Source organism: Pyrus communis, chromosome 1, assembly GCF_041283825.1.
Source record: "Pyrus communis isolate YQ-2024b chromosome 1, ASM4128382v1, whole genome shotgun sequence".
Classification (NCBI taxonomy): Eukaryota; Viridiplantae; Streptophyta; class Magnoliopsida; order Rosales; family Rosaceae; genus Pyrus; species Pyrus communis.
This window is the reverse complement of record NC_142565.1, coordinates 5932507-5953546: the sequence shown is the minus strand read 5'-3', so window position 1 is coordinate 5953546 and position 21040 is coordinate 5932507. Positions and strand designations below refer to the sequence as shown.

Below are 21040 nucleotides of genomic sequence, written 5' to 3'. Positions count from 1 at the left end.
GTGGCGGGTGTTCACCGGTTGTTCCACTTTCCATGAATGCCAATGCTATCATGCTATCCTTGCCTTTTTTATACGGGCACTTCCATTTTTTTATTCTCTCTATAAACGCATGTAAATGAAATTCCCAAAAAGCTGTTTGGTCTTTCGTTCGTAGGGCTGGTTTAATAATGTTGTGTTTTAAAAAAAAAATTGTTTCTGCTATGCTGTAAAAATAAGCTCATTTTTGCTGCTTCACGTTTTTAACTTTTTTTTCACAAAAAACTGTGAAAATAAGTTATTTTTAAGTGTTTATCAAATACTTTTTTAAGTTCAGCATTTTTAAGTGTTTATCAAACCAGTACGTAAACTCATGAAAATACAAGCAAATAAGATATCAAATTCTAAAACATGTAATTTAAATTTGACAGGAAACGAAGTAAAACAAATAAAAATATTTATGCATTGCATTCATAACGAAAGGAAATGAAAAAGGAATGCTTTAAAATAACAAAACATTTAATAGTTAATTAAAAATTATTTGAAGCTAATGAAATTATCTTTGCTACCATTCCACATCATGATACATATTAGTATTTCGGTTGGAAAACATTAATGTTGTTTTTTTTTTTTTACTATTACAGTTGATGTGTTTTGACATCTCCTTTGGAGAAGCTCCAAAAAGCCTCCCTCAAAGTGAATTTTTTTATGAACTCTCTAACACCTAACAATTTAACGTTAATTTTCATCAAATATTATAAAATATTATGCCAAAACATGAGGTGTCACCACTTTAACACTCTCAAACATAGACGGTAAATGTATATATCATAGAATAATACTACATTTCAATTCTTTTTATAGACTCTTTTCACAAAAATTGCGTAGACATCCCATTATTGGGAAGGTTAATCTTGATAAGGGTTTTCACAAATAAACTTCTAGCATGAAATAGAAAACAGAACATAAAGTGTATGATTTATGCAACGTGATTACAACAAGTTCGATCAATTATCGTTTGTGTTTTTTTGTGATTTGTCGTAAAATTATCATTTGTAACGAAGGCAGAAATTATAGAGATTGTAGCTTCCCTATGATTTCGCTGTTTGGTGTTTTATGTGTCCCGAGTAAAGTTGATTTTGGGCTCTTTTGTGTTTTATAGTCAATTTTCTTGTTGTGCTTATTTGGTATTGTACCTTAATGTAATGCTTGTTTTATTTTTGTTGGTAATATATTCACCTTTGTAAAAAAAAAATAATAAATAAATAAATTATATTTTTATAAATTAATAAATAGAAAAATCTTTTAACCAAAGCTTAGCTGTTGGTGTTACTCGCGTGTGGGATAGAAAACCAAACACGCGAATGTCGTATTCTCCCAAGGCCGCCACGTGGTGGCATATAGAAGCAGCCATTAAAATAAAGAATTTTCTCTTTTCCAACTGTAGACTGTAATGCTATTGTACAAAAAGAACATACTTTTTTATGTTTTTTATTTTTTGAAACAAACAAGTACTAAATGGCAACTAAAGAACATATATTTTTATTTTTTTTCATTTTTTTTAAAACAAACAATATTTAAATTTTTTCAGCAATTCACAATGAATTAATAATAATGTGGTTTAATTTTTTTTGCTAAAATTAAATTTAAAACATTTTATTTACAAATAACGAAAAATACAATCATATTATAATACTAAGCGATAAGAAACAAATATTTAAATTAAAAAAAAATAAAAAAAAGGGGTCGGCCGTCCAAGGACCACATGCGTGTCAAAAAAAAAGGACACCGCTTATACCTACCGTGTCACCACAAAAGTAGGCCACGTATAATATGGAAAAGGCCAGAGCACGTGTCCAAATCGAGGGATGGTGGAGATGAGATGGACGGTAGATGGGCTCTCTAGTGTTCAGTAGTTCGACGTCATACCAACTGGACAGTGTCCGAACCTGCCCGAGATAGTGATGGGCAAGCTGCCCGTGATTAGGCGTGGTGGCCCCTAGGTGAAATTGTTGCGGGTTGATGAGGTGGCGCCCTTCTCTCTCGTTTAGAAAAAGCTCCCCTCCGAACTCATTTTATTGAAATCCATTCTCTCTCAAACCATCAACTCTGAACTCTTCTCTCTCCATTTACGTTTGGAGAACTCCAAGCATCCTCTGAGGCGTTGTTCTGGATCGATTTTGGTTTTGTTCGGCTTGATTTTGATTCGCGATGGCTGGAATTTGCTGCGGTGTTGTTGGTGAAAGCGAGGCGTCGACGACGACGACCATGGACGCGAGACCGAGGAGTTCGCGGCGAAGGAGATTGGACATGTTGCCGCTTAAGTACATAGCGGAAATGGCCGTGCAACCGACGGCGGATAACGGGCGGAAGCGGCAGAAGGTCGATCTGTACCGGTCATTATCGTCTGTACCACAGAAGGCAGCCGAAATCTCCAAAGACGGACTCAAAGAGTCGCAGCCTAACGCAACGGTGCGTTTTATGGAAGGTGATGTTGGTGCAAAGACTACATGCGGAGATGTGTCTAAGTCTGTCCATTTGGAAAACGCAGCGGTTCAGGTGCCGGTTCACGACAGTCCCCGGTTCGGTATGACTTCGGTGTGTGGGAGAAGACGAGATATGGAAGACGCCGTTTCGATTCACCCTTGTTTTTTGCAAAAGGAGAATCCGGAATCTAACGGAACTCACTTCTACGGCGTTTTCGACGGCCATGGCTGCTCTCATGTAAATCCACCAATCCTACTCAACTATCCTAATTAATTTTCGTTGTTTACTTAAATGATTCGTTTTGGATTTAATTATTCGGAGTATAATCTTGCGTTATCTTAATTTATTTTCTTCCCTATAGGTGGCCTTGAAGTGTAAGAATCAATTGCACGAGATCATAAAGCAAGAGCTGGAAACCGAAGGAGAATCGGTACAGTGGAAGGACGCCTTGGAGCGAAGCTTCTTGAAGATGAACGAGGAGGTCCAGCAAGGGAATCATGAGGCGGAGAGGCCGAACTGCCGGTGTGAGCTCCAGACTCCGCAGTGCGATGCCGTTGGATCTACGGCGGTCGTGGCCGTTGTCACCCAGGAGAAGATCGTCGTCTCCAATTGCGGTGATTCCCGCGCTGTGCTTTGCCGAAGCGGCGCTGCGGTCCCTCTTTCCTTCGATCATAAGGTGAGCCTTCAGCTTCTCGCTTTTTCCCTAGAAACAAACGTAAACCGCGGAAGAAAATTAAAATTTATGGAGATCTAAATCTCATACAAATTCAATGAACAGAATTTATTTTTTTGGCGCGTGAAGTAATTTGAAACTTTCAATGAGTGCGCGTAGAAACACGTTAGCTAACGTGCGATTATTTTAATTGTATTTTTGCAGCCAGATCGACCCGACGAGCTCGTTCGGATCGAAGCAGCGGGCGGGCGCGTGATCTACTGGGATGGCGCGAGGGTCCTCGGAGTTCTCGCCATGTCGAGGGCCATCGGCGACAACTACCTGAAGCCGTACGTGACATCGGAGCCGGAGGTGACGGTCACGGATCGTACGGCGGAGGACGAGTGTCTTATCCTTGCCAGCGACGGCCTCTGGGACGTGGTATCGAACGAAACCGCCTGCCGAGTCGCCAGCATGTGCTTGCTCGCGCAGAAGGCGGCGGCTTCACGGTCGGCGTCGTCCTGCTGTGACGCGGCGACGAGGTCAGACAAGGCGTGCTCGGACGCATCCATTTTGTTGACGAAATTGGCCTTGGCGAGGCACAGCAGCGACAATATCAGCGTCGTTGTCGTGGATTTGAGAAGACCGGGGAGGTCCTAAATCCTAAATCCTAAATCCTAAATACGAGGTGGTTTCATTTCGGTCTGACGATATAATTACTAATGTAGCCACCGTATGAGTGGGAAATTACAAGACGAGCTTTCGTTTGTAGGGCTGCTCTTAATTTTCTTTTAATTAACTAGTTTAAGGAAAAGAAAATTTAAATTTTCTTTGTAGGTATGGTTTGGGGTTTTTTTTATATATTATTTTATTTAGAAGGTTTTGCAATATTCACATGACCGCAGAAGGTTGCGGAAGTGTGTTATTATACGAACTAAATAGAGAATGTAAATGTATAATATTTTCTTCTTTTACCTTTTAATGTTTTGTTGTTTCTCAAATGCTCAAATGCAATGAGTTTGCTTAAATGTGTTTTTATTGAACTTGGGTATGAATGGTTTCATTAAACAAGGAAGCCAAGGCTTGTTAATTGAGATTCAGATGTTCGATGTTAAACGTTGAGATTATTCATTGTGACGAGATTTTTCAATGTATTGAGGATCATGATTTGGTATTTATATACTTCAAAAAAAATTAATTAATTGCCTTACGATACCAGATTGGAATTTTTTTTTAAAAAAAAATTATCTAATTATATTATAACGATTGATATAGTAGGCCACTAATTAAAAAATTTCTCCCTCGTAACATAGGAAGGAAGTGTTGCGCTTGACATCGAACATTTGGCCCCTCCGTGCGTCGGAAAGATCTTAACATTTTCTCAATTTTCCCAATTATTGACATTGCATTTTTTGTTTTCTTACTATAATTGAAGAACAAGTCTTTAAGTATGTTGTATACAAACAGGGAAAGTCTTAAGTATGTTGTATACAAACAGGGAAGCCATGTGTTGTTACTCCGCGTGGACCTGGCATGCAAGTCTTTTACATGTACCGTTTTCTTAAATAATTGAAACAAACGCAACCCGTTAAACTAACGAAATCATGTGATTGTTTCCGAGGAGTTAAATCTCGAACGAGATTGGTCTTTCATTCGGATGTGCTGGTAAAATTGATGGAAGGAACATTTGAGTCCGCTGCAATGACGATAAGACTAATGAGTTGTTTCGGGACCCCATCTACGATTCTCTCTCTCCCCGCCGCCGTGTGCGGATAACAGTGAGCTCCCTTTCCGCCATCTGGGTGGCCGCGGCTGTATAAACGTAGGCCTCCCTTTCAGCCTTTGAGGTGGCCGAGTGCGCAGATCTTGGGGGCTCCACCACCCGATTTTTATTCCTCGACAACAAGTGAAAGGACTCTCGCACAAAAACACTCACATTGTCCTGCTCAATGGGACTCCGACACGTAGCGCTTGGCATGTGTTGCTGGCCTCGTGGCGTCAACATCTCGTAGCTGGCCTAGATTTGTTTAGATTTTGATGGCGACGGCCACGGACCCAAATGTTACCTGAAAATTAAGGAACAAGAAAAAGGGGAAGAAAGTGAAAGGGGTGTGAATTGTTAGGGCATCCTTTCTTAATTAAGAGAAATCGGAAGAAAATAAAAACGTTAAATCGTGGTCCGTTTTGATATACGTTGGGAGAAATTTGCACGCAATTGGAAATATATGTTTGTATCGTATTGATTGCGTGACAGTTTTGTATTTGAAAACACGCACGTGAATATCTTTCTTGCCGACCGTTAACACATTCTCCTCGTATCATAATAAGTAATTATGGGTATGATATTTCTTGAGTTTCAAATGCATGCATTCTATGTCGATACATATATGATCATCAAATTTTAATCCAACGGTTTGAGTCACTTGAAAGGGTCGCAGATAAAGTCTAATGGTCGAAAAGAATTGATGCAACTAATAAACGTTCTATCTCTATTTTTTTGTAGAAACTAATCGTAAATTCAAATTTTATGCATCATAATTATTGAATAATTAATCATGTGACCGAAAGCGTCAAACTAATAAAGTAAAAGTTGTGCGATGCTCGTATATATATTTGATCACTAATATTTGATAAGGTGACCAATCTTCTGGATTTGTATCATTTGCGATTCTAAATTCTGATAATATGATTCTAATTGGTTGGTGTTGCCAACTGCAAAATTATAAAATTCCACTTTCAATTGGTTGGTCTAATGAAAATTTAAATACTACTCAATTTTTATGAAACTATGTTCCTTCTTGCTTCCTTGCAATTGTTGATCCAATTTTCTAAGGGCTTGGATTTAGTTTTGTTCCCCTTCTCAATCTCTGACGTAATTGCATTCTTTTGAAGGGAGGGGTGAAAATTCGTTGGGTGAGTTCATTCTTTGGTTTCTATCTTTAACATATTTACCATCACGTGGGGTTTCAATCTAGTAATGCATTGTTATGTATAAGTTGTTGTAGTTACATTACTATAGAACATCAAATGACGAAAAACTCGTTATATATAAGTTGCCGTTTACAAACACACACAAACTTTTATGCTTTTTGATTAATCATGTTTTTCTCGAATCACTGTGACAAACATCTTAGAGCTTATTTAGATGTGCTTTTAAAATGACTGAAAACGTTTTTGGTGAAAATGTTTTTAGAACTAATCCTTAGTAAAAATACAAGTAAATCCTCTAAACATTTTAAATGCTTCATGAAAGAAGTACATAATTAGTGCTTTTTGCAAAAAACAAGTGCTTTTGGAATCCAAAAACCGCTTTCAGTCATTTAAAAAGCACATCCAAACAAACCCTTATTAGTTTGCCACAAAGTTCTAAAAGACAGTAGACGCTAATCGGACTATGGACCGGGGCCTAGCGCCTAAGCGGATAGGCATGGCCTAGGCGAACTAGACGAATTTAATTAAACTATTATATATCGTATAAATAAGTATTTGTTTATATTAAAAAAATACATAATTGTATTGTGATACATAGATTGAAAAATCGAATGATAAACAGATTAGAAAATATTGACAACATGAAGAACCATAATACAATGAGTGTTCATCCATGTATTCAACAAGTCTCTTACAATTTATTAAAAAAAAATTAAATGCAACATGAAAGTTGTCTATTTTATTTCTAAGTGAGTCATGACCTAAGTGGGTGCTTAAGTGGTTCTAGGTGTCAAGTCTCTTACAATTTATTAAAAAATAAATAAAATGCAACATGAAAGTTGTCTATTTTATTTCTAAGTGAGTTGTGACCTAAGTGGGTGCTTATGTGGTTCTAGGTGTGCTAGGCGAGCGCCTCGACGGACTAGGTGGGTGATTAAGCAGGTCTAGATGTCCTATCTTAATTTTCAAACACCTAGAGATTAAAGAGGACGGTTTCAAATGCTTAAAAATTAATTAGGATGGTAATCAACCATCTAGATTCTAAGCGGGAATTTTAGAACAGTTTGCCAAACATATCATTGCATATTATGGAAGAGGATTCTCTACCCTCTTAATCTCTTTACCCTTCCATACCTTTCTATTTAAATTATCACGGTTAAGTCACGTCAACATCTTATATTGATTTTTTTATAGAGATAATAAAATAAAAAGTAATGTGTGAGAGGAAAGAATGAAATGAGATGTGAATACGAGGGTAGATAATCCTCCACTGCATATTATACCATGAGGAGCAGCACCAATCAAATGATAAAAACGCATTAGGGATTTTGACTCAAACCATATTAAATTAAACCAATAGTCTGATTACGGTAGAAGACCACATCACTGCTTGGGATGCAAAGTCAGAAGATCGATGATTCATATACTTGAAAACTTCCATTCAACCTGGTATTGCGAAACCATGGACGGATTATTATATGATTACTTTTATTATTATTAATTATTAATATTTTCTGTATAATATTTCAATGCGGATCGTGGGGATTGTTTTGTTATGCAAAATTGCAAAGGGGGATGTACATTTGTAGCCATCAACGCAGTGCAGAGGGGTCTTGACTCAAATGTCACATGCAATATTGCCTATAAGTCATTTTGGTTCGAAGTCGTGGATATGCGTTGGAAGCTGACGCGGGTTATGAGAGTGACCAATTTTCTTTAAACTTTTTAGTCATCAAAGAGTAAAGGAACCCAAAATAATGTATTTTTTTTTTGGGCCAAAAAGTATTCGGATTAGATTAGATCAAGAGTTCGATTCTTTTTATTAAATCGAGAAGATGTGTTGTATTTTGCAAAGGTATAATTAAGCACATTCTCTGGTTTATCTATGACGATTAAGAATTTGAGACAAAAAGAATTTAGGTTTGATTCCGAAATTATTAGACAAAGCATAATGTTCCATTTTATTAGAAACTGCATGCTTTCAAGGGAAAGCTTTCTGATCTCCATTTTAATTGGAAATGGAATTTTAGCAGGAAAATATATTTGGAATAAGATGTTGACAAATGAATAGAGCCAATAACCACATAAACAACGGGCTCGATGGGAGTGCGGCCCATTGAGCTCTGGCCAACTCATTTCGGCCTATATTGCGTATAAAATGATGACGCTCAACTAATCCACACTAGCGCCTTGAGAGTTGGCCTTTTTAGAATTGGGTGAAATCGAATTTGGGTTGCTATTATTGTAGCACTTTCAAGTAAGCCTAACAAACGGGTCATGTTTCTCATTTTCTTGTTATACTCGTTATTTTAACGGGTTGTGTCGTGTGTAAACTCGTTAGGTAACGGATTTTTATCAAGTGACTTGATAACGATCAATTTGTTAACACATCGTTTAGTTTCGTGTCGAATTAATGGTCATGCAAAAACATGACATGCTAATATCTAGATCTGAAAAACGGTATCTTACAGGGTCTTAACGGGAAAAGAAAAAATTCACATAAAGAAAGTAACAAAATTCAAAAATGGGAAAATAAAAATCCAGCTTTCGACTCAAAAGGAAGAAATCAGGTCCGGTTCAATATGAGGCGAGCCTGATCATGCCAAATAGGGCTAGACCGAAATTGACCCATTGGGCCTGCAACTCTTAATAAGCAAGTGGTCCTCCTCAGCTATCAATATCATCGGTGGAAATAAATTACCCCCTTTTTTTAGCAGAAATTTTTGAAATGTAATATGAACGTTACGTTTTTTTAATTTGTCATATGAGCTTTTGATTTTTCAAGCAATTTTTCATATCAATTGTCAAAAATTGTTAATTTTTCATCTCACTCGAACTAAGTCTTTTATTTAAAATAAGCAATGTGCCTTGCGCAATTTATCTATGCAGTCTTGATAATTTTCGTCCACAGAATTTATTATTCTTGCTCAATATTTTCTATATACTTGGGTAAAAATTTATTTAATTTTGTAGTATACTACGGTGTTTGCCGTTTTTAATATATAAGTGTATAATTAAATATGCCACTTAATATTATGATGTAGTAGTATTCATCTTCATTTGTAAGTGAAAAGTTTTAAATTCAATTATCGTCAAATGTGAGTTTAAATCATTATTGCTAACCATTGTAACTTCCTTACTCTCGTAATATAGGTATTGTTGGTTAAGAAAAAACCTAATAATAAGGGAGTAGAGAAATTGAATAGGATTGGAGAATGCCTAATCTCTATGTCTTGCTTTTTCCCTATCCATCTTCTCAGCAAAAACCAAACGTTAAATGGGTTAATGAGAAAGGGCATCTCTCCTTGTATATAGAGAATATAGTATATACCCCTTCAATCACAAACTAACTAAATAATAATATTAAGGAATTACAATATAAAAAACAAAAACCTTTATTTTTAGATTTTAGAAACTGTGCTTAATTTAATTTGAAACCAGTAATTTTAACTTTCGTTTGGACGAACTTCTTAAATTTGTGTCATGTTACTGAGTTAAATAGTACAACTATGCATCGCGTAGAAAAAAACTAGATGATAATATTAAGTCAACTAACAATCCAAAAAAATGAAAAAGAAGAAAACGTATTACTTTTGTGTATTATAAATGGTACTTGTTTTAATTTGACAATAGTAATTTTAACATTAGTTTAGACAATTTTTATGAGTTTGTGTTATGTCATATGAGTTAAATAATATAATAATGCATCATTTGAACAAACTAGATAATAGTATTAAGTCAAATAACATTCTAAAAAAGCCACTTAGTACTACGTCTAGTGGTATTCCTCTTCACTTATAAGTGAGAGGTCTTAGATTTGATTCTCATCTAAGGCAAATTTGAATCACATTATTGCTAGCCCATTGTGAGACTTAGCCTATCCCCTCCCCCTTAGTGTAGATAATATCATTTGTTAAAAAAAAATTAACAGTCCAAAAGAAAAATCTTTGCATTAAATAATATAACCATGCATCATTTGGTCTAAAATACTACTAAAAACTTAGAGGAAATAATTTGATAGTAATTGTAGGTGGATTCGGGCGCGACTCTGAAACGGAATCAATTGAGATGGGATCAGATGCATGCTGCAGTGGGCAGTGAAACCCCGTTTTTGGGAGCTGCGGCAACCTTTAGTGGTGGAGTTGAGGTAGCGACTCGGACTCCCATTTGAATAATCTCTGAGACGGAGTAATTCAGTTTGCAAATGACTTATGAAGAACTAGATGCTCATTTTGTGGAAGAAAAAGGTATGAAGAAAAAACTTGGCTAACGTCTGTTAGAGGCAAGAGGGCAAGCATTAATATAACGTAAATGTTGCTCTTTTGTGATTAAAAGGTCACGAGTTCGAGTCATGAAAATAATTTATTTACAAAACAAGGGTAAGGTAATGTATGATAGACATTTCCCTTTGACCCTCGCAAAGCGAGAAGCCTTGTTGGCTTAGGATTACCTTATAACGTGCACTAGGGGCAAGAGCTGGAAAAAAAAAATTGAGGGCTAGGTGTTAGGTAAAGTCTATAGAAATCATGTTCATTAAAGCTTTTTTTTAAATATATCCGAAAGTTAAAATTCAACGGGACAACAATACAAAAATTAATTTGTAGTAAATAACTATAAAATAATTGAAATATTTCAAAGTTTTATGATGAGAATAAGTTTGAAATATTTATTGACAAAAAAAAAAAAAAAAAAAGTTTGAAACATTTTAGAAAATTTTGGATCAGAAATTTTAAAGTTTTTAAATCTTGATAGGCATTTTCAATATTCATCCAAATGTTTTCAAATATATTAGGATGGGAGCATTTTTGCTCACCACTATTTAGTGTGGTGTATGCTCATCACCCTATTTATCAGTATTAGATGATTTTGAATTTTGAGATTCGTGTAGTGTATAAACACAAATCTCAAAATTCAAATTCATCTAACGGTGATAAATAGGATGGTAAGCAAAAATACACTTGTAATAAAAAAAAAATAATAATGACGGAATGAAATTCTAATCCATCATGCACCCATAAATTCATGGTAAACCAATTTAATTAGGAATTCTGAAATCCAAAATTAATTCATGCGACTCTTGTTTGAGTTTGACCAAAATTTGATTTATCATGTCCCCACATAGACAAACAAATAAACAAATGAGGATATTTTTGCTCACAATTTTTAAATGATGATGATATTTATTACTTTATTTATGAATTTATATTTAAAATCCATTTAGTAGATAAACATAATCAATTTAAATTCATTTAACGATAATATGTAAAATCCCTCTAACGTGATGAGTTAAAATGCACTCAAATAAAAATAGAAGGGAAAATCCTTGTCAATTTCCGGGGGCTTTGGTTTTGACTAGACATCTCATATTTTTTCACGGTCCACTAAACCTACTCTCTCGTTTTCCCACTACTCCCAAAACCGTCTCCATAAATCAGAGGAAGAACCCACCACTCCACTCACCGGGTTCAAACCCAAAACCCATGACCCTGCATTGACCCCTTTTCTTTCCCGCCATCCAATCAGAAAAGCCGCATCACAAAAAGGTCAACAAAACCCTTGTCGCTAAGCAAAGCAGTACACTTCTACTGTTAATCGATCTGCGTGTATATATGTGTGTATTATGTTTTGTTTGTACAAAGTTTTGTGCTTTCTGGAAGAACGGAAGGCAATGTAGGCGATCAGAGATCGGGAGTCTTCGAAACCCTAGATAACATTGCAGTCAATTGCTTCTGTTGATTTTGACTGCTGGGAAATCGGTATTTAAGGTAAATTATTTCAGTCTTTGATGTTTCCCATCAGTGAAAGTTTTGATCCTTGGATGTTTGTGCGTCTGGTAGAAGTGTTTTCAATTGTTTCCTCCTTTTTTTTTGTTGATACTGGGAGGAGGAGAATTGAATCGGACCTCAGATGCTGGGTTGAATGCTCTTAACCAACTGGGTTACGATCCCCTTGCCAACTGTTTAACTTTTAAATTATTGATTTTTGGGAGTTTATTGCTTATTTTCCAATTGGGTTTATGCTTATTTATTATTTAGTGATTTGTATTGTATGTACTTTTAGTAGATTGCTTGGATACTCAGGGCTGTGTAGGTTTAGCAAATGTAGAGAGAAATTAGTAAACAATTCTCAAAATTCAGATTATGTTGGTTTCCAGAAGGGTATTTACGATTTGTTTGATTGATTGAATCTTGCCGGAAATTTAGTATTCGGACCTTGTACTCTGCTTATGTTACTAGTGCTGGAAGCCATTTTGCTCTACAGATTTGACATTCTCTTATGTGAAACAGTAGTGAATAATGAGTGCCCAAAGTGCGTTGGATAACACCCTCAGGGAAATACTACGTGTTGTCCAACCCTCGCCCAAGGATTGGACAACACGGTTGCAAATCATTCATCAGTTACGAGAAGCCATTGAATCCATGGAAAGTTTAAGAGGTGATTTGTGTAACAGTTTCATGGTTCTACATTTCTACTGTTAGTCGTTGATTCATTATAAGTGCTCATTCAGCCTACCTTTTTTTTTAACGAGCTGCAGTTTGTAATGAGGAAAAGATAACACAATTTTGGTTTTGACATAATTGGCATATTAACAGGTGCAACTGTGGAGCCATTTGGGTCATTTGTGTCTAATCTTTTCACAATATGGGGGGACCTGGATGTTTCAATTGAGTTTACCAATGGTTCATTTGTTTCATCTAACGGAAAAAAGCAGAAACAGCGTTTACTAGGAGATGTTATGAATGCTTTGAGACAGAAAGGTAGGATCATTGTTTTATCTTTATTAATTGTTTATATTTTTATTTTCAGGCCTCCTTACTTAAGCATATATCCTAATCATCTCTGGGAAACTTAATGCGTTAATTAAAAGAATATGTTGGCACAATTGATAAATATTTCTTGGTAATGGCAACAAATTATGCATAGGGGTTGGTCTTGGACTGTCATTTATGTATGGGTTTCCTGAGTATGAAAAAGAAACAAGGAGTGTGTGTATATGTCCGTATATCTGTATTTGGGGAGTTTTGTTTGTTTAATTACAGCCTCTCCAATTTAATTTCGAACGAATATTCATATTCAGGTGGATGGAGGAGGTACCAATTGATACCCAATGCAAGAGTTCCCATTTTAAAGGTTGAAAGTAATATCCAAAACGTCTCTTGTGATATTTCTATCGATAATCTGAAATGTCAAGTGAAGTCCAAACTCTTGCTCTGGATCAGTGAGATAGATACACGCTTCCGCGACATGGTTTTACTGGTATAGTGATACTACAGATTAGAGTTCGCTTTCTAAAGGAGAAGTGTATGTATCTGACATAATCTTCTAGCTTTTGTAGGTAAAGGAATGGGCAAAAGCACACAAAATAAATAATCCAAGAGCCGGGACTTTCAATTCATACTCTCTCACGTTGCTTGTGCTATTCCATTTTCAGGTAATCTTAAATCCTCATTTCTGCCTTCTGGTGTTGACTTGAAAGTAATTTAAATTGTGAGGGATTATTTAGACTGTTTTCACTGCACTTTAGTATATCTATGATTGCCTTCTGGTGTTGACTTGAAAGTAATTTAAATTGTGAGGGATTATTTAGACTGTTTTCACTGCACTTTAGTATATCTATGATGGTTGATATCAACCTAAATTGCTGGAAGTAGATTAGCAGCAAATTCTGTAATCTTTGAGATGGTTCAGTCTCTTGTTACTTCCATCATCTGTTATCAATATATATGATTAAGTTGTGTCTTGTGTGTAATATATGCTCCTAATTTTAGCTTATTATATTTCTCATTTGTAAATTTTCTTTTTCAGACATGTTCACCTGCAATTTTGCCACCTCTTAAAGATATATATCCTGGAAATATCATTGATAATCTTAGAGGTACTTTTCATCTCTCAACCGGTGACCTCATTTTCTATATTAATTGGCCGCTCGTTGTTGGTGAAATTTGAATAGAAGTTGATCTGTTAGACAGTTGTGTGTACAATATGAGAGTAGTCTTCTCCCTTTGATGTCGTCGTTGAAGAAGTACTGGTTTGTTAGTTGAATTATTGTAGTTTCAGATTGCTCTCCTATGCAGCAAACCAAAACAACCAAAAGAAGTTCTTAGTTGTAGACAAACCAAATCATAATTTCAATCTTTTAATTGCTCTGTTTCTTAAGTTGCACCGACATAGTCCTTCTACTCAGAGTAGGGACGATTTGGGTAAGAAGTAGAGCCAGTGTATGTTCTTTTATTAGTAAGTTTGCATATGCTTCAGATAATCCACTGCGGTGAGATTGTCGAGTTAACTCTTATCTACTTTTCTCTAGTGATCTCTAGTGTATACTGTTAGTTCATACATTTTTTACAATATTGTTCGAGACATATTATTGAGGGTCTTTTAACCACGTTGATTAAGTGTTTGGTAGTATTTTAATAAGAATTTGTTTGAGTATACATAATGGTACCTAAAATGCGTCGGACAGAGAATTTGTTGATCTGATTAGAACAAATATCTTATTACTTATGATATATGCAGGCTTGAGGGTTGATGCAGAGAGACACATCGCAGAAACATGTGTTGCAAATATAGAAAGGATAAAAAGAGCATACAGCATGAGACCAAAAAACAGGAGTTCTTTGTCTGAGCTTTTTGTCTCATTCCTTGGGAAGGTATTTTCTACATTCACAAATAACTTGAATCGTAGTTTGTCGTGTTTTTAATAGAGATTGGTATGCTCAAGAATTCCACTCCTCCCTTTCCTCTGGAACGTTTGGTTAGACATTTTTCAATTTGATGATGGTTATTTCATAAATTTGCAGTTTTCTGACATTAGTACGAGGGCTTCAGAGTTTGGAATTTGCACTTATACCGGACAATGGCACGCCATAGAAAGCAATACGAGATGGTTGCCGAAAACTTCTTATTCCCTATTTGTAAGTCCATCCCTCTTTCTCTTTATCTTTTTTAGGACTTTTGATGATGGCCTTTTTGTTAATGATATTCATTGCTGTAACCACTGCTGATTTTGCTACTGGAATTGGTGCATGGACAGATTGAAGATCCTTTTGAGCAGCCAGAAAACAGTGCCAGGGCTGTTAGGACCGGTGAACTGACAAGGATATCGGGAGCATTTGCGATGAGCCACCACAGACTTATCTCAACCGATCACAGTTCATTTTCTAACATGCCTGATCAGAGGTCTCTTCTTGTCACCCTAGTCCGACCGCAAACTTCACGTCTTATTGTTGGACCACCTGTTAGGAATCCGGTGTACAATCCTGAGCACCGCCAACCAACTCATCCACAACGGTTCAGGGCTGAGAGCTCACGTGGGCGAACACCAACCAGCAATAATGGTGCTCGAAAACTAACTCATCCTCAGGTGAACCAACCGGTGCCCTCACCTTCACAAGTGCAACCTCTTCTGGTGCCCATGCTAGTGCACCCACGCTCACAAGTGCAACCTCCTCAGGCGCACAAGCTAGTGTTCTCACCCTCACAAGGGCAACCTCCTCAGGTGCACAAGCTAGTGCACTCACCCTCACAAGTGCAACCTCAATTGCAGACGACGGAGCCAAAACGGTATGACAACAGGTCAACCACGGGGCCAAAACAGCATCGCAACAGGTCAACCACCATAAAACCTCCTCCGCAAACACACCAAGAACGACCGCAGCAAATGTGGAGACCAAGATGTGATACAAGCTGAATGTGTGATGTGAGTTTTTCCATTCAAGCATGCATTGCCTGGCTTTTGATTGATAAGTAAGAAACATTTCAAGTATGCAAGTTGGATCGTCACAGCTGGTTCGATGCAACCTAGAATTCAAGTGAGAAACAAGTGATCGAGTCTTTGTTCTTTTGTTTTATCGACTGAAAGATTACGCTGGTCCGAAGATTCCCTCGGATTGGTTTAGGGTTCATCAGTCACTCTCCTGCACAAATGGAATGTGCATGATATGTGTGTATAAGAGAATATTGATGGTTGGTGTGCAGTATGACTTAAAGAAGCAAACGGGTTGCTTCTACCCAAGTTCTCTACCTACCATTTTCAAAGATGTCAATTTGGACCCAAGAAATGACTTTGCCGCACCTATTTCTGTCTTTCTGCACACCTTTATTCATACGTCTATTGATTTTCGTCTGACATAAACAAAAGCGCGTCTATTGAAATTCTTGAATAAATAAATCATAATCTAAACTCACGACTATGACGAATCTGTGTGTCATGTACCAACTCCAATCCTCATTATCCGCCCCGGACGGAGTTTCGACACTGATCTGAGGGTGCCCTACCCAATCTCTGCTACTCCAATCTACAACACAATGAAAAGAATTCTATCAATCTCTCTCATTACATTTGCACCGAGTCTGTCCGATCCATGGCATCGTCAAATGATGGTTTTAGACAATCTGGTTTGCTCGTTTTCCCCACCAGAAAATTAGTAGGATACAATCTGGTATCATTTCCCAATGCTTCAACTATGCAAGAGGCGTTTTTCGCCAATAAAGAGTCTATAACTTGCATGAGGCCCCTCAGATGTGTCTCGTAAATTGACGCCCCAACCCATGGCATTTCCGATTGCTTGAAGTTCATACATGACAGAAATAGAGTCACGGATGTATGCACGACCACCAGGTCTTAGCATCCGGTCCATCTCAAGCATGATTGTGGAGATATCGCATCTGTTATAATGGTATGAATCAAATCAGGCTTTACAGAAAGAAACAAAAAAGGTGTAAAACCGCCACTTTTCACCCAATGCATCTTACTCCCACCCCAAGAACAAACATCAAATTAATGGAATGAAAACTTCAAATCAAACAATCAAGCATCATCATGGTGTTAAAACTCAACCTCAAGCCAATGGAACAAAAAGAAAGAATGTATGCAGGATGATCCTGACAAACCAAATGTAATTCTGCATTTCATTTCTTTTCCGGTCATGATTAACTATTACTGAACAAGAGAGAGCCTTTCCATTTTCCCAACCTTTATATTAACAACTTATCAGAAGTCAAATCCAACACTGTTCTAGAGTAGCTCTGTTTCAAATTAATCATACCTACTAATATTTTGAATATTAGTAAAATGTAACTCGCCTAATTAAGCAAATATTCTTGTGCGGTACCATCTAAAGCACACAAGGACAAGATAGTGATGGGAAATATATAAAACTCATTAAATGATGAAAATTTTCAGATTGGAGGGTAAGAGAAAGAAGAGAAGGGGAAAGATCACCTTTTTTTCTCAATAGAGAAAAGGCCGGCTGCATGCAATAAATCGTATGTCCGTGGGTATGTATCAAATGGTTCACACCTGATACATATAATGCCAATGAGTAACTTTTAAACCAACTGAACTTATTATAAGCAGCAAATAAAGAAAAACAGTTGGTAATGTACCAGTCATGCATTACTCCAATGAGTCCACGGTCATATATAACAGGTAATGTGTTGGGGCCGCTAACAGGAACCACATTCATAACCCAGCAATTTAAATCATATTCAACTAGTGCAGCTGCAAATCTGTCAACCAATTAAGAGACCAGAAGCAATAAGAAAAATTTAGCAAAAAAAATAGAAAAGGAAGACCAGTAGAGCACAAGATAAATACATTACCCTCCAAAGCCAGCTCTCATGTCCATTACGTTTCTTAATCTAAACTTCTTCCATTGTAAACCACGAACATAACCTCCAACTAACTCATGGAAATATCTGGATTCTGCTTTAAATAGCTCCTTTCTGGATATAAAGGCATCAATTTGTATGCTCTGAAGCCTATCAGGGGGAGTTTGCAAACGGTCCGGCCATGCTGTGACATTTGCTCCATAGCCATTTTCAGGAAGTCTTGTGATGCATGCCTTCAGATCAACATACCTGACTCATCATACAATAAATAACGTAACCTTATAGAACAAGAGGCAAGTCCTCTACATGCACATGAAAGCTCTTTTGAACTAAAACAATACAATTATCTGCAGAAATAAACTTAAACTATGAAACTAGACCTCAAAGAAATGGTTTTACATTCAGAACTAAAAACAAAATACAAAAGGGAGTCCAACATTTTCATAGAGTTCCTTACAGGTTTATTCCAAATTTATCTCCAATTAAAAGTATGTATGGTTTTAATGCAAAGTAAGGTGGTAGGAGGGAAAACAGTTGTATGCATTTAATTAATATCTGAGTTTGATGAACAACCTATCTTACTTTAGAAAATTATCAAACATTGTTAAGAGAGGAATCACGGACATACCAAACTTTGTCTGGGTCGTCACTTGGATCACATAATGGAGGTTTGGTTCCTTCATCCCGATTCAGATAGCAGCTGTTGTTAACCGGCTTTTTCCATATTGCAACATAGCCCTGCTTTGACACCAATTCCCAGCAAAGCCGCGTGGTGAGGTTAAGCATCTCTGGAAAAGGACAAAAAAGAAAAATAGATTTTTATTTTTCCCAGGCCCATACATGATTACTAAACCAACATAGAGGATATATTCTTGTCAGGTCATGGACCAAAAATTAGGTTGCTTCTATTAAACCAGTGATGTTATCAAACAAGAAGTTAGTACACAAGGTTTAATTGTTTCCCAGGTCCAGATATGATTACTAAACCCTTGCGCCCACTTCTCTTCTCGATCCTTCCACATTCTTGAAACTGGGGATAGAGTCATATATTATGCCTAAATGACAGCCAGACTGGAAATTTTTGTGTGCACCAAACAGCATTGTTTAACGAAGATGGTGCTTTGCTGCAGTGGCAGAAAGCAATTGTGTGCACCAAACAGCGTTGTTGTTACAGTCAAACAGAAATGATAGGTTATAGTTTTTTGTGGGATAGAGAATTGATTAAGTGGAGGCACAAAATGTTGTTTTGCTCTCGATTCATCTGGGTCAGGAAATGCTAATACAAAAACTGCACAACTTTCAAACACTAACCAGCAATCAATACACTACTAAAAAGTTTCACCAAACAAATCTTTCGCAGTAATACCTTGCCACTGCTCCTCTAGAACTTCTTTGTGCTTATAAACTGGCTGTGCTGCCCAAGCGAAGTATCCTCCTGCCCTGAGCATCCTATTAACCTCAAGCAACAATATGCCATCTACAAAACAAAGAAGTGAACGAGGTAAAGAAAACACAATCAGAAGATATCCCCCTACCCAAGTGACCATCACGTAACTAAGGCAATTCACTGGAAAATAAAAGGTTAAATATAAGTTTTGCATACCGTCACGAGTCCAGCTAATCCTACATCGTGAACAATGTATCAGGTCAAATGCCTGACTTGGGTACAATAAACGGTGAGTTGCAAATGCTGCTACCATTGCAGGCACACCGCGCTCAAGAGCAAATTGAATCTGGTTCTCATGGACGTCTTTAGGTGCAACTGACATAGTAAGGACATCTCGCGACAGCAGATACGCACCAAAACTTGCAACACCACATCCGACATCCAAAACAACACGGACATGCTGACCGAAGGTGATGTCTGGGACCGCCTGCACGATTTATACTATGACCATCAGAAAAAACAAGATATAAAAGTAATCGAAAGCTCAAATTACACATTTCCCAATCACGTCGAATTTAAACAGTATTAACCTTAGAAATATCAGTCAAGTAACCATCTGCTCCATGTATAAACTGTGTACCACCTCCCGGAAACTTAAACTTGTTCTTCTGTCTGGTAATCCAATTCTGACCCCCTTTATCTTCCACTAATTTTGTATGAGGTACATTGAAGAACCAAACCTGCAAAGAAGTGAGATTTCATCAACAAAGTTCGAAAAGATTAATGCTTTAATCTTAAAAACAAACACACACATAAAAGAAACTTTAAAATCTCCGAAAATACCTCATCCCGGCTTTTAGGCCACGGAATTGGGGTCTTGTAGCTCTTGGGCGGCGGAACCAAGCAATTCAAACCCCGACCAGCCTCCGGGCAATGCCGCTCGAACCGCTCGCCTTTCGCCGTCGATTTCAGCCTCTTAATCACCTCCACATTATCCAAACAAGGTATGTACTCGCTCATACTCTTCGGGCAGAGCTCGAACCTCTTCACACTCACCCGACCCTCCCCGCTCCGCTCACTCTCCGCCACACTCCCGTTCTGGCTGCCCCAATTCTCCACCACCTTATCGGGATCGAAATCCCCGACCTCGAACTCGTCAGACATGGTGCCGTTCTCGTCGACGATCCCGAACCTCTGGACCACATCGGGCGGCGGCGGAGGCGGCGAAGACGGAAGCAACGGGGGTGGAGCTAGGGTTTCGTTTATGAGGGCGGAGAGATTGAAAGGCTTGTCTAGGTTGGGCGAGACGGAGACGGCGGAGGGTGCTCGGCTCGTGGTGGTGGTGAAGAAGAGTAGCTGCTGGGACCCATCGGACCAGTGCTTCCCGAAGTAGAAGAAGGTGACTGCCATCATCACAAATCCGCAAACTTTCAGGATCAACGGGATTCGCAGCCAATCGCCATTGCCCAAAATTGTCATGATTTAATCTTTGGGATAATTAGTTTAATTCAATTGGGCGGAATCGGAAACGAAGAACGCCGTCGAAGCGAAACGAGACGCTGCGTTTTGGTGGGTTGAGGAATCGGAATTGGGGTGGTCTGAGAGTGAGAGCAGCGAGGATCTGAAGGTTGAGTGTCGGTGCGGTGTGGCCGAGGAAGAAGACGGACACTGTTTGACGGCTTTGCTATTGTCACCGTCACCGACGGAGGTGTAAAATTATTTTGTGGAGGGAGTGTGAGATGGTGACACGTGTGCATTTGAGAGGAGGAAATTGCAGTTGTCAGGGATGAATGTTCCGCGTTAAAGGGCGGGTAAAAAAATCCAAACAAACTGTAAACACAGATTAGTTTGCACTGTTCATGTTTATTCATCTTACTAATGTTAAATTTAAATAAGCAAGATGATGAACGCCACCTTCACTTAAGGACGGTGAGAAAAATTTTCTCAAATAAATAAACAAATTTAAGATTTTGAGCAAATAAATAATCATCTAA

The 21040-nt window shown here is 37.6% G+C and overlaps 3 protein-coding genes across 4 annotated transcripts; 2 read left to right on the top strand and 1 right to left on the bottom strand.

Annotated features, from left to right (window-relative positions):
- Positions 1-1839: 1839 nt before the first annotated feature.
- Positions 1840-4116, top strand: LOC137719680 (protein phosphatase 2C 37). Its single transcript, XM_068458724.2, has 3 exons — positions 1840-2700; positions 2825-3139; positions 3341-4116. Exons 1-3 carry the CDS (start codon positions 2188-2190, stop codon positions 3773-3775), a joined length of 1263 nt encoding a protein of 420 aa, XP_068314825.2. The 5' UTR covers positions 1840-2187; the 3' UTR covers positions 3776-4116.
- A 7288-nt stretch (positions 4117-11404) lies between these two features.
- On the top strand, positions 11405-16124 carry HESO1 (Nucleotidyltransferase family protein). Of its 2 annotated transcripts, none has more exons than XM_068459299.2 (9): positions 11405-11811; positions 12334-12481; positions 12640-12804; positions 13125-13303; positions 13383-13478; positions 13853-13922; positions 14564-14697; positions 14848-14961; positions 15081-16124. In XM_068459299.2, exons 2-9 carry the CDS (start codon positions 12343-12345, stop codon positions 15735-15737), a joined length of 1554 nt encoding a protein of 517 aa, XP_068315400.2. In that variant the 5' UTR covers positions 11405-11811; positions 12334-12342; the 3' UTR covers positions 15738-16124. The 2 variants fall into 2 exon arrangements, with proteins under 2 accessions (XP_068315400.2, XP_068315402.2); XM_068459301.2 differs by having other exon boundaries at positions 11505-11811; positions 12337-12481.
- On the bottom strand, positions 16108-20851 carry LOC137720256 (putative methyltransferase PMT11). The gene is made up of 9 exons (XM_068459298.2): positions 19890-20851; positions 19637-19786; positions 19263-19533; positions 19026-19136; positions 18288-18447; positions 17651-17908; positions 17435-17557; positions 17271-17348; positions 16108-16714 (listed from the first exon to the last, which is right to left on the bottom strand). The coding sequence occupies exons 1-9, from the start codon at positions 20523-20525 to the stop codon at positions 16507-16509; spliced, it is 1995 nt and encodes a 664-aa protein (XP_068315399.2). The 5' UTR covers positions 20526-20851; the 3' UTR covers positions 16108-16506.
- Positions 20852-21040: the final 189 nt, after the last annotated feature.

Bases quoted from the DNA above. Each gene is read 5' to 3' on its own strand.
- HESO1 (XM_068459299.2), top strand. From the start codon at position 12,343: ATGAGTGCCCAAAGTGCGTTGGATAACACCCTCAGGGAAATACTACGT. The intron at 12,805-13,124 runs GTAGGATCATTG...ATTCATATTCAG, and splicing joins GAATGCTTTGAGACAGAAAG to GTGGATGGAGGAGGTACCAA. The intron at 13,479-13,852 runs GTAATCTTAAAT...TTTCTTTTTCAG, and splicing joins TTGTGCTATTCCATTTTCAG to ACATGTTCACCTGCAATTTT.
- LOC137720256 (XM_068459298.2), bottom strand. From the start codon at position 20,525: ATGACAATTTTGGGCAATGGCGATTGGCTGCGAATCCCGTTGATCCTG. The intron at 19,787-19,889 runs GTATTTTCGGAG...ACTTCTTTGCAG, and splicing joins GGCCTAAAAGCCGGGATGAG to GTTTGGTTCTTCAATGTACC. The intron at 19,534-19,636 runs GTTAATACTGTT...TAAATCGTGCAG, and splicing joins ACTTGACTGATATTTCTAAG to GCGGTCCCAGACATCACCTT.
- LOC137719680 (XM_068458724.2), top strand. From the start codon at position 2,188: ATGGCTGGAATTTGCTGCGGTGTTGTTGGTGAAAGCGAGGCGTCGACG. The intron at 2,701-2,824 runs GTAAATCCACCA...TCTTCCCTATAG, and splicing joins ACGGCCATGGCTGCTCTCAT to GTGGCCTTGAAGTGTAAGAA. The intron at 3,140-3,340 runs GTGAGCCTTCAG...GTATTTTTGCAG, and splicing joins CTCTTTCCTTCGATCATAAG to CCAGATCGACCCGACGAGCT.